Genomic DNA, 13,451 nt, shown 5'->3' with positions numbered 1-13,451 from the left:
CTTGCCTCTCAAAAACCACCGACCTAATAAATAATAATAAATAATACTGTATAATATTATGAATTTTAATTTATACATATGCAATAAATTATAACAATTACAATTTATTGCATTGAATTTATGAAGATTAGTGAGGCCAGATTAATGGTAAAATGACAAAGTTTACTTTTAATCTCTCGTGACTGATTAGCTATGAACGTAATTGAAAAAATGCTAAAAAGAAACTCTGTTAAAAACTCTCTTGCAAAGGCGTCAATTTTTTGATTAAATTTATCGTTTAAAATGAAAGAATAACTTGTCGTTGGTATAATAATTTTTTTACGTAGGTACATAGGAGGAAGCATTGAAATAATCTAATTTTTAGCAAGCGGCTTTTTAAAAGCTCGTGACGTGGAACGTAAGCTTTAGCAAATTGAAGTTGCATGATGTAAAAGCTCAAATTTTGCATTACGTCTAATGGGAATTCGCCCGGTTAAGCAGCTATTACTTAGTTTACTCTTGAAATCGCCGAATGTTGGATCTCTTAAGATATTATCAAAAAGTTTTAAGAAAATCTGTTAGTTTGTAAAATGCCTGATTGTTGAGAGCGCATTTCAAAGTTAGGGGAATAATTCTGGGGCCGGAGAACTCCTATAACGGCCTATTCAAGGCAGCTCTGCCAGCAATAACGATATCGCTTGTAACTCCGTTCGAACTCAAGAAGAAACTTGGATGGCAATGCAATGTTCGCAGGTCGTCCCGATGCGGTGCACAACTGCACGACCTCCAACACGTCGAAGAACTCGTTCGTCGTCCGATGCAGTCCGGGCTTCGACGGAGGCCTCAACCAATCCTTCTTCCTCGAGGTGCGAGAAAGCAACAGCCTGGAGCTCAAGGCGAACTTGACCTCGAGTCTTCCCCACTTTAGCGTGAGCGGTCTCGAAGCCGGTTCGCTTTATCAAGCCTACGTTCACGCCTACAATGATAAAGGACGGAGCGAGCCGATGGTCGTGCAGGCTGGGACTTTAAGTCCGCCGGAAAAGCAATTAACGTCGGACTCAGGTAGGCTTATCTATGCTACTTATAACCGATTGATGCCGAGACGGACGACCATCGCGATCCCTCCATTTGCTCCTATTCGTTTCGTTACCGGGGGCAAGGAGGAACAGGCGCTGAGAGACTTTAAATGCTAAATTGTCGACTGCTCGAACCATTTCACCTATGCGAATAGGTAATGAAGAGACACGGGTCGTTCAATTATACGAATCTCTCTGCACCTTACGAATAGAAAATATAGAAAATAAACAGAAAACTGTATATACCAATTCCATATAACTTGAGAATATAATAATCTAAACTAATGCTGAAATATATAAAATGGTAATTCCGTTACTATTGTCGTTCGCATAGATTATTCGTATTCGTTCTCGGCATTGTCAAACGGTTATAAATAGTATAAAATCTTTAGTATTTAAATATTTATAAGCCTTTGAATATCTTTGCGATGCCATTCATATGAATGCCAAGCGAAAATGTGAACAAAAAAATAATTTACGTTCTTTTGTTTTTTGTTGTTTTTTTCTGTAGAAAATCTGCCAATAAATTTTAAAGACTACGAAAACTTTCATAAAGAATTGGGTAATTATTATATAAAGTAGCTCGATTTTCGTTAATATTTTCTGTTATAGCGCCATGTATTTAGAACGTAAATTAGATTTTAACATTGAAATTTCATTTATATATAGTATTTATGATATAGTAAAATATTCCAAGTCTTAAAAAATTATATTCGCTTCATAAATTTCCTTTTACCAGTTGACAAATACGGTATACATTTATGCAGCGCAATTATTTAATAAATATATATATATATATATATATATATATATATATATATGTGTGTGTGTGTGTGTGTGTGTGTGTGTGTGTGTATGAAATTTAATTTTAGCACATTAAACGCTTAGTTTCATTTTATTTTATACAAAAATTCCGTAAAGATTGTCAGAGATGTTGAAAAATTATACAAAGAATTAGTCAATAATTTGATTAAATCTAAAATTCCAAGGATTTTTTTAATATACAAAAAGTACCCGAGACATCAACCTTGTGATATTAGAAATATTTGAGATGATAAATTTCTTATAATATATTTAGAATCAATTTGTTTTCATAATAAATTAATTTTGGAAATGATAGGTACCGAATAAGAAAGAACAATAATTCAATGACTTCAATATATCGATAAATAAATCATTGTCTAATTTTTATTTATATTTTCTATTTAATTTAACATACATTTTTTATTTATTTATTTTGTATTTAAACAATATTTCACGGTTGCCCACACCACACGATTATGGTGATGTGCATCCTTTGGATGTTAAATTGAAATTTTTGATATGGTAAACTAATTTATGAACAATTATTACAATGTCATAAAATTTATGCTTAGTAAAGTAGCAACGCTTAAATACAATATCGCTATTACGAGAAAATGCATTGACTTTTTAATGACAAAACTAATTGGCTCGGGTTTCATAAATAAATTTATTGCGATAATAACGTGTATTCTTACGATATGACATAATATTTGCAAAGTGTTGTTTCAATTAATTAATTATAGACTTCTAAATATTATAAATCTGTACTCATTTTCAATATTCATAATATAAAATGATTTTTTTTTTTGCGGCAGAAAAGAATTTTTATAATATCAGCGAATTATTTAATATTCGCTTGTAAATTATTTTATCGACGGCTACGAATTAATTGATATTTGTAATTAATTTTGAAAGCGACGATCTAAGGACAATTAATCTTCTCATTAAATAAACCTGACAACAATAACTAAACAAATATTATAATCCATGCTCACTCTGTAGTGGATCTTCGAAAAACCTTTAATATACGTAACAAAGATCTTTTTACATTAAAAGCATCTATTTTATAATCTTATTATTATTATTTTAATTATGTTAATTAAATCTAGTCTTTGAATGTTTTTTATGTAACATTGAAAATTCTTCTTTCTTCCTTTTTTTCCTTGTCCCTTTGGCTTTTATCTATAATAGTCTTATAATAGTATATATATATATATATATATATATATATATTATAGATAAGCGTACACGAAAATAGACTAGTACGAGAAAAAATACCGTTTAAAAATAACCATAATTTGACGCATCCAATTTTATAAAGAGACAAGCGTATCGTTTAATTTACAATATTACCTTAACCTCTTAAGTATACATAATGTAAATACGTAAGAAAAGTACTATTTCCTTATAATCCATATTGTATTATATGCAGCAGAGTGAATAGCAATTTTAATGGCTTATCGGTAAAGTATATTTGCATTACACAAGCACATAAATAAAGTACTCTCGTTTAACGTACATAGTTGCTTTAGAACTTCCGACAAACAACTTTAATTGCTTCTTTGAATTGTTCATTAAATAATTCTAAACCAAAACTGACTTAACGTATAAGAGCAACTCCTTACCTAAAATCAACGCATCACAATCCATAAGCCCTCAACGCTTTCAATCTGCATATATATCCCCCTACAACTGATGCATCCCGTCTCCAAGTTTAATGATTTGAGGCATTCCGGGCTCTAACGACGTTCTACTCGTCGCACTCGTTGCACTCGTTGCATCTCGGCGGGTAGCATATTCCCTCGGCACATCAGCAACTACGGGCAATCGCAGCTCGTGTCAGGAAGTCGGAGTTGTCCCGTCGTGCGGCAAGACACGTAGCCCATTTTCCACCTGCTCCTCCAACCTGCCCGAGCACTCCCCTGAGCGAGAGCCCTGTTTGTGTCCCGCCCCCGACCTCTGGCAAGCTCCGCTCGAGAGCCGAAAAAAGAGTCGATAGATGGAAGAAGCACTCTAGTAAAAATAGAACCGCGTCTAGTCGACCAATCCCCATTCCCCTATCCCCAATCGCCAATCTCCCAAAATCTTGGGTCTAAATCAACGAGGTAATAGGCGGGAAATCACAAAGAATGCTTCCACTGCCCTTGGAACTTGGCTCCAATGTCGCAGTGAACTACCTACTGCCGCGAGTGCACGCCCTTTCATTCACGCTCTAATGGCATTCGCAAATCTAGATCGCGCACGAATAAAGACAATGAAAAATATCGAGGTCGACGCCTCTCGCACCTTTCTACAAATCTCGTCTCATCTTTCTCCTTTTTACCGCTCTCTTTATGCCCATCTTGGTAATAATTTTAGTGCCTTTGATGCTTGTTTCGAATCGCGCCGCCGACGAATCAACGTCTAAGAGACATTTAATAAGCCTTGTTGTGTGCGAATTTCTTTGAAGATATTTAGAAATATATGAGCGTGTATCCTTTCATAATATTGAACTATTATTATTATGCATAAACTTATTTGCCTTTCGGGGAAAATATTTATTATTTAGAAAATGATTTTTATTAAATTACCGAAGCGTCTCTAAAAAAACCGTTGATAACATTTTTCTAAACAAACTTATTTGAAATAAGCAAAGTGTGGAGATTTCCTTTGTGTATAAATTTGAAATATTGAATGCTTTTGAAAGGAACGTTATCGTTTATCCGAACAAAAAACAAAAAAACAAAAAAAAAATTCATTCATAAAATGCAAGATATAGCTTTAAAAAAGTTTGTCGATTAAGCAACGGATTTTTCGAATAAAATAATGCAAAAATAAAAACGTCGAAATCGAGGAGCAACGAACAATGCTTCATACAAACTATAGTTTTTGAAATCTGTTGCTTACATATCTGATGTAAATCCGTAAGTAAAAATTAAAAAACAGCATTGAAAAATTGATTACACTGGCTCAATGTCACTTCGCTGCAAAGACTTACATCTCTGCAGAATTTTACACGGATTAATGTAAAACTTTAGGCAAATATTTACAGAATAATGTATTTGCAAAAACGTAGTTGAAAAAAAAAAGAAAAATTGACTATGAAAGGCTCGTACGGACTTAGAATCTCTTATAGTCTTTGACATTTAACCTTTGACACGATTCTCAATTTCATAACCACTAGAATATACAATATTCACTTCCTTTTTTCATCTTTTACATGGATTACTCTCTAGTCATGTATATTGACATATGTAGATAGCTTAAATAGATATTCATTAGTTACATATTTAATTTAATCCTATTAATAAACGATCAAACGGGATAGAATTAAAAATTGATAAATTCACCATCGTTCATCAAATATAATAAGCTTATCGATCTATTATTATTTCTTGCTATTATTGAAAAGTTTATACTTCTCATACATCTTTTTATTGCATATTATATCCAAACTCCCCTCCGCTGACTGAGAGATAAGCGAGGCTCGAACCACAAGTAGTCGAATGCACCCACGCAAATGCTAGTAAGAGCCAGACAAAGATTTCGACATTCTGATCAATCAATTCGTGTGTTCTCGAACGCGTAGAGCGGCCACGACAGCACATGAAACTCACACCAATGCTGAGCGTAATGATCGGCGTGGTGGCAGCCCTCGTGATCGTCGCCGTGATCGTCATGATAGTACTTCGTATCCAGCACTCGCAGGTGGACGAACAGTCCAAGTCCCACGTCGAGGATACTTGCAAGCCAGTGAAAACCGTACCCATACAGAGGGAACTACGCTTCCGGGAGTGCGGCAGCCTCATCACTGAGGAGAAGCATCCGGACGCGAGTCCTTTTGGGAAGCTGGACACGATAAGCGCCGGCGATGTCAGCGAGTCCGATGAAAAAAATCCTGACATCATACCGCAACAAATTACTGGTTTGTTTCATCCTCATTACAAATTAACACAAAGCCAACAAAGCTTGGTATCGTATATCTCCCTTAGACACTCTTCGTATCAATTCATTATACATCAATGTGTGCGTTTGCGCGCCTATATACACATATGTATGTATGCATCGTGTTAAAAATTCAAAACACGGAGGGAAGCGAATCAAATCATCCTCAATACAGTTTTATACCTTGAAAAGACACACACATGCACACACGCACACGCACGCACGCACGCACATATATATATATATATAAAGTTTTTCTTTTTTATTTTCCTAATTTCAACATTTACCAGACTTTTACTTAAAAATGACTGCAAAGTAGGTGAACAATTCGATTGATTGCTATTTTTGGCAATAGCGAATTGCTTTTAAATAATGTAAGCTCTACTTTGTTATAAAATTTCTTGCTCTGCATCTCTTCATTTAAATTTCCTATTCACTGTCCGTTTTTGGTCTACTCTCATTTTCTTTACAAAATAATTCATATATCGTACTAAAGAAAAGCACACCACTTAGTTAATGTAAATGATTCAATGCAAATGATTCAATGTAAATTTCTAATTAAGTAAAAAAAACATTTAAAAGTATTTATAACTATATAAGGAATGAATTCAAACTTTACAGGAGCAATTATTTTCATTCTATAGGTATTGAAAGTTTAAAAACTATTGCTGTTTCTTTCATTATATACATATACATAATACGCCTCTTCACCCAATTCTATCTGTTACTCTCTCTCTCTCTCTCTCTCTCTCTCTCTCTCTCTCTCTCTGTGTATATTCATTAGGATATATAAAGACAATAAATAATAGAATATTGTATTAAATTGTATTATATTTTAAAAGATACGGATTTATTTTATTTAGGTGAAGAAGTTTCGGAATACCTAAGAAAAAGACGACTAGTGTCGACAATAGAAACTTCGCCATCTCGAGGCCTACTTGAACGATCTGCGGTAGCCGCAGCCGCAGGATCCAGGGGTAATTACGTTGGTTATTGTACCATACGTAGCAGTATGCCTCTTCGCGAACTTTCAAACACTGTCAAGTTTAAGCACAAGAGTGTGAGTATTAATAATAGCATATTTTGAAAGCCATATAAGAGGTGACTTTGCTAACTCTGCTTTGTAATCTAAGAAATTGAAAACATTTTTTATAAATACCGTGAAACTTCTTAATATAGAAAGCTGATAGTTTTTTAACATCAATAATTAAAATGTTTTCACAAGTTGCAGTAAAATGATTCTTGAACCTCTCAAAATGTAAAAAGATAAAGCAAATTATAAAGATAAAAATGCAACAAATAAATTCAAAGTTCCAACTACTGTATATTAGAATAGTTTGGATAAAATATTATTCAGAGGAATGTATATTTAAAAGTAAAAGCCAAAATTTCATAATAATCCCAATGCGACTTTCAAATATATTTCTCTCTCTCTCTCTCTCTCTCTCTCTATATATATATATATATATATATATATATCTTATCAAATATAATCATTTTTATTCTATAAATTATATCCAAATAAATATAAAGGCCAAATTAATTTATTCAAACATAAAATAAATGCTTATTCTTTGCATAAAAATATATAAAAATATCTAAATAAACTATTTATAGAAAAAATTTTTAGTAAGTCACGCCTCCTAAGCATATTTTGTATATTTATACTCTTTTTGTTATTTTACACCTATTATTTTACATAATTATAAATTAACTATATTGAAATTTATCATATTATCTAGTCAATTTTGAGCCATTTATTTATAACTGCTATAATATAAAATCATAGCATGATCATATATATATACATAGAACTCATTGTCATCTTATTATAACCTTAAATGCAACACAACGTGCACATGAATATGCGCACATTAAAAAAAAAAGAATAAAATAACTATATTCGGAGACATATTTTCCGATCCTAAAACCGATTTTACTTTCGAGAACTTATGATAAGATTTGAACCTTACTCTATACCTAAAAAATGAAAAAAGGAAAGCCAAATTACTAAATCATTTCAATAAATAAACCAATTGTATATATATATATATATATATATATATATATTAAAATGAATTATTTTAGCGTAGTCAATCGTTCCACAAGTAAATTCACTTTATTCAACATGACAAGTTGGTATCTGAAATTTCGCTTTTTCAATTATTAGAATAAAAATATCACACCTATATCACTTAAATCCAGGTATCAAGATATAGTAGCCGGCTGGTGTGCTTCTGTTGCCTTTAGTACCTCACAAAATATTTTATGTGCACAAGTAAATTATTTCTCATTTGTAATACTTTAATTAAGCGATCCGCCTATAATGTAGCTTATTCCTTAGCTTATTTCATAGTACCTTAATGCAAAAAGTGATTTTTTGTAAAATCGTAAATTGTGATTTGCAATTGTAAGTAACACAAATCGAAGTACTTGTTTATAAATTTATAAAGTAATAAATTATAAAAATATTTAATTATTTCCGTGTAACTCAATAACTCAATGAACTTTCATATTAAGTCGAAAAATTGAATCTATATTACAAATAAATATAAAAACAAACATATCTACATAAATTGATTATAAATATTTTAAAGAAAACTCTTATATTTCTGAGAATTTTCTGCGAAAATTTAGAGAATTAATAATTTCCAATTATATATAAAGAGCAAACTATTTTCAAAATACTATAAATATGTTGATAATGTAACATTTCAAAACGTTATTATTGTAACGTTTATGTATGTTCATATTAAATATATTTACCTTACATGTACCTATAATATGTGTTTTAAATATTCAAAAATTGATCATTAGAAAATCTTTTTTACAATAAAATTATTTTATTGCTAATACGTTATTGATAAATTTACTACATGATTAATAAAACGTATTAATACGTTAAAAATCACTTTAAAAAGAAAGCTCATAATAATTATAATAAAAAATTTGAATTTCTTACACTGAATTACATTGACGTTGCATAATTAACGAGGATTTTTTCAAAAAAACAAAATTTTTTAATTAAATCAAATAAAGTTTAACACTTAAAAATGCTCATAAATAATAATAATTTTAATAATTTTATTTAAGCTTTTGAATCAAAGAGTTTAACAATTAATATTTTAAAACTTTTGTCAGATTTATCAGATGTTATATATTACACTTACAAATACATTGATTAATAATTCTGTAACAAAAATAGCTTTCATCTTTTATCAAAGTTTTATCAAACTTTCTTAATTTTGATTTACAGTATTAATTCAAATAATAAAAGTAAAACTTACAAATAATTAAAAATAGTAATAATAAAGAATTAAATATGAAAGAATCTCTGACAAAAATATTAAAAACTTTTAAGCACTTTTTACTTCTACGCTGATATAAATAATGTACATTAAAAAAGTTTTATCGAAAAATTAATAGAATACTATTTTCCAAAAATATAATATATGACATTAGCATTTAGGTTTGAAAAACATTATTGAATAACAATATGATACAATAATGTCATAAAAGTTAAAAATTTGTTCTTAAATTCCTAATTTTGTCATACCTTTAAAAACTTATCTTTTAAAAATAAGATTTTAATTTATTTTTCTAATAAAACTAAAAATAAAAATAAATTAAAATTAAATTAGTTACGTTAAAGTAGGTTAATTAAATCAGAAAATTGCCCTAATCTAAGTACTGCCTTTTAACTTATAAGGTACTTTACATAATCTAAATATCAAATAATTAACTTAATATAAAATATTTTTAGCAATTTTAAATTTATTTCCTTTAAAAAAAAATATAAGTAAATTTAAGGAAATATTTTAATAAAGACTTTTATGTTTCAAGATAAAATGATATTTTGCAATACTTTTCATCATTCTTTCGAATTTGACATTCTAAATAAATTTAATTATTAAAATTTCCAAAAAGTAAAATAATTATCTTATATATAAATATTACACTTTAAAAGCTTCATTCTTATGACAAGACATTATTTATCAAGTAAAAATTTAAATTTAAAAACAGTAAGGATTAATTAATTTAACTTATAATTTCCTATGCTAACGTGTTGATCCTTTTTTCGAATATTTTAATTAATTTATTATTAAATACAATAACAAATATATATTAGTTTTAGAAAGATTTATGTGAGGGAATGAAGAGAGACTCCCAGTTATAAATATAATTGATTATTTATACTTAAGGAGGATATCTCTACATCCCCGTCTCTATGGATCTGCCAAAATTGATAATCGAAAAATTCTAAATCCGATCTAGAAAACTTGACCGTTAAATATATGGGAAGATCTATCTATACAAAGGATTGTAATAATCTGCCTTTCTTCTTGCCTTTCCACTTCAAATTTCCTGATTTTATTTCTACCCTTGTAATTATACAATTATACAATTAAAATACTATTTTCTAATTATAGCTTTCTGAAAATTGTAAATAATAAAGTGAGTTAAATATGTTGATTGAAATGACGTCGATTTTCGATTACTAAAGCTTTTATTAAAACATTTGTTAACATAAATGCCTTCCATAAAAATCTTACTCTTGCCATTAAAATTTTAAGTGGCGTAATTCTTTATGAGCTATATAATTTTTTAAAATATAATAATGGCAAGAAATAAGTTACTGTAGGAGTAAAATTTCAGTAATGTATGCAACCTTAAATTTTGCTTTGGCAACTTTTAATCAAGTAGGGTTTATGAGAAATTCTTGAAAATAGTATACAGGATTAGTATGGGAATTCGTTATATTTATAATAATATAGAGGTTTATAGCCGAAAGTGACCTACTCTGTTTTTACGAGCTATAAACATCAACTAGTAGTTGCTGTAATGTGTCGCTTAAACAAAACTAAAAACAAAAGAAAAAGCAAAAACAAAAACAAAAAAACTAATAAATAGGTAAAAATTTTAAGCAGTAAGGTTACTTGACATTTATGTGCAAGGAATATAATTACCATAATTTAAAAAAAAAATTGAGAGAGAGAGAGAGAGAGAGAGAGAGAGAGAGAGAGAGAGAGAGAGAGATCGAGAGAAATAGGAGAAAAGCAAAATGAAAAAGATATTTCGAAGGAGTTTTTTGTATCCATAAAAATATAAAAGTCCAATCGATTGCGCGTGGAAGGTGCTTTATACAGCATTCGCTAAGAATAAAAAATTTGAAGCTTTAATAATTTGTAATTTATTCAAACGTAGTATTAAAAAGAAAATAGACTTTGACTTTGATTTTCACATGGGGATATTTGGAATCTCAATACTATCGGAATACAGAAAATCAATATTTCCATTTTACCTCAAATTTGTTGATAATAAATATTCATAAATGTAAAGTGTTCGGTTTAAAATAGGAATAAATTTGAACAAAATAATATAGAAGCCGACGCTTATAATTCAAAGAATATTTATAATACTAAATGTACAATTTAGTGCAAAGTAATGAGATTAATCGAAGAATCGAAAGCGGATATTCAACGATCGTTTATTACGATTAAGCATCGCTATAGAACGATCGGCGTTTCGCTTACTATTATTACGGCAAGTAAAAATCATCATTAGTGATTATTGTCGTTCGCATTAGCAACAGCATTATTATGGGAGTTTCAGGTATAGCGTAGAGGAAAGCGATCTCGTAAGCAAAGTTAGCGTATCGCCTATTAAATTGCCTCCTTGCTGTGTCGGAATAATACGCGATCGAGTCATGCATGATTAAAAATGCCGCTGCTCGCATGCCAGAGCCTAATACTGGTAATAGCAAAGCTTAAATAATCGAGAAGCGAAAACGGAGAGGCGCTGGTCACGTGGCTGCCCCGGAGCGCACCATCCCACCCCCTTTCGCTCCTACTTCCCCATCCGCACTTCCCCGCCCGCGCCAGTTCAAAGCCGGGAGGTCAGCCGGAGGTCAGCGTCGAGCCGATGCTCGCCCGTGTCCTCGGAAAAGCTCTAGAGGGAGGCGAGTGCCTTTAAATAAATGAAGGCCCCGGCCGACATGTTGTAGTTCCAGCCGATGGCCAGCGAGGTGTACGAGAGCGGCATGTGCACCCTGCCGCGTCAGCACTGGGCCAGTCACACGGGCCATGGGAGCCTCGTGGGAGCCCGCTCGGTCAGTCAGGCAGGTACGAGAGGCATCACCCCGGGAGCAGTAATGTACGCCGCGCATGCCGGGGGCGGAGCTGTGAGTCTCGTCCGAGCTCCCGGAGTCATCCTCGCGAAGGACATGGAGGCAAGATTGCTTCAGCCGGGTCAGTGCTGCGTTCAGGCGACCCCTAAGGAGATGCACGCAGTCGCGTCTGCGCAGTCGCAGACCCTTGGTAAAGGGACGGGCCTACAGGTGACAAAACGCGAAAGCTCCGTGTGACGCAGCTGAACTCAGGTTGCCGCTGGATGAGTACGGGAATGTCAGATTTTACTGCCTCGATTCACCTCGGATCCCGCTCCCCTCTGCCGCTCTTTCAATTTTTTTTTTTTTAATTTCAACCCGCAAGCCCTGCCCTAAAAAAAATCTGAACTGCCAGACGCTGGAATCATTAAGTAAGGACGGGGATAGAAATAATAATACGATCCTCCTAAACTCTGCTTTCTCTCTCTCTCTCTCTCTCTCTCTCTCTCTCTCTATCATTAATAAATATTTTGACTTCGGTCTTTGACTCGAGCCACAGCTTAATAAATTAGGATGAAAATTCATGTCACGGCCGAGTTACATTATTTTTACGGGCCGTGCGAGCAATAAAGACGGGAAAATTTTGCAAAAACCATAAGCTTCATTATAAAGCTGCTCCCAGCGTGTAATAATGCTCTTTATATCATAAGATACACGTTGAAATTTCCTTTCATCGAAATATCTACATTTTCAAACTTCGCACCTTGGTATTAAAAAAGTACATAACTTTTTCATTACATATTTTCCGATAACTTTCTTTCATTTCAATGCGGTTACTCTTTTAAATTGAAAAACCAAAACCAGCTTATTCGTAGTTCTAATGAATTACTGATCCTTTTGTTTTTCTTTTTTTTTTGCTTTGGTTTTTGATCTTTTTTCTCAAAAATAAGTACTAATTTTTCAAGATAGTGTTATTCTTGTTTCAAAAGAAAAAATTCGATATCTGTACGTGTTTCGTGAAGTTACATCGGCGACAAATGACATAATAGATTTTCAAAAGACATTTTATTAAAAAGTACCTCATAAAAGTTACGTCGTTTCACGGACGATTTCATTCGACGACCTTCGTTTAGAATCAATGCCTAAACATTTTTTTACTTTCTCATAACGTCGATGTATCACATGTAGCGCGCTCTCACGTACGCACACGTACGCGCCTAAACGAGCCATTGTTGAATAAAGTATTTTTCGTACATTAAAGTAATTTAGCAAGAGTGCAATAAAATAGCAAACAATATCCTATACGCAAACAAACAAACACAAACAAATACACGCCCGTGTACACACATACATACATACACTTGAAATTGTGAAGAAAAAAAATGAATGCTCCTTTTTTCATTGACGCTAAAATGATATGATCATAACTGGACATTCCATTATTTCAAAATACATATCATTTTTACTTTCAATGGACGAATTCTTTTGAACTTTGTTTCCATTACTTTCATAACGATCTATTCATTAAAATAAATGGAACGGGAAGCAATTTATCTTGTTTT

General features: G+C 31.9%; 1 protein-coding gene across 1 annotated transcript in view; it reads left to right on the top strand.

The window, feature by feature from the left end:
* The window catches only part of LOC105366072 (neural cell adhesion molecule 1), a 174,195-nt gene extending 161,964 nt beyond the window's left edge, over positions 1-12,231 (top strand). Inside the window, exons 11-14 of the mRNA XM_011504387.1 lie at positions 733-1,041; positions 5,428-5,763; positions 6,647-6,843; positions 11,788-12,231. Coding sequence (XP_011502689.1) covers positions 733-1,041; positions 5,428-5,763; positions 6,647-6,843; positions 11,788-12,147 — 1,202 coding nt within the window. The 3' untranslated portion in view covers positions 12,148-12,231. The remainder of the gene's footprint in view (positions 1-732; positions 1,042-5,427; positions 5,764-6,646; positions 6,844-11,787) is intronic.
* The last annotated feature ends 1,220 nt before the right edge of the window (positions 12,232-13,451 follow it).

Source organism: Ceratosolen solmsi, unplaced genomic scaffold, assembly GCF_000503995.2.
Source record: "Ceratosolen solmsi marchali unplaced genomic scaffold, CerSol_1.0 scaffold25, whole genome shotgun sequence".
NCBI lineage: Eukaryota > Metazoa > Arthropoda > Insecta > Hymenoptera > Agaonidae > Ceratosolen > Ceratosolen solmsi.
This window is presented reverse-complemented; position numbering and strand designations above follow the sequence as displayed.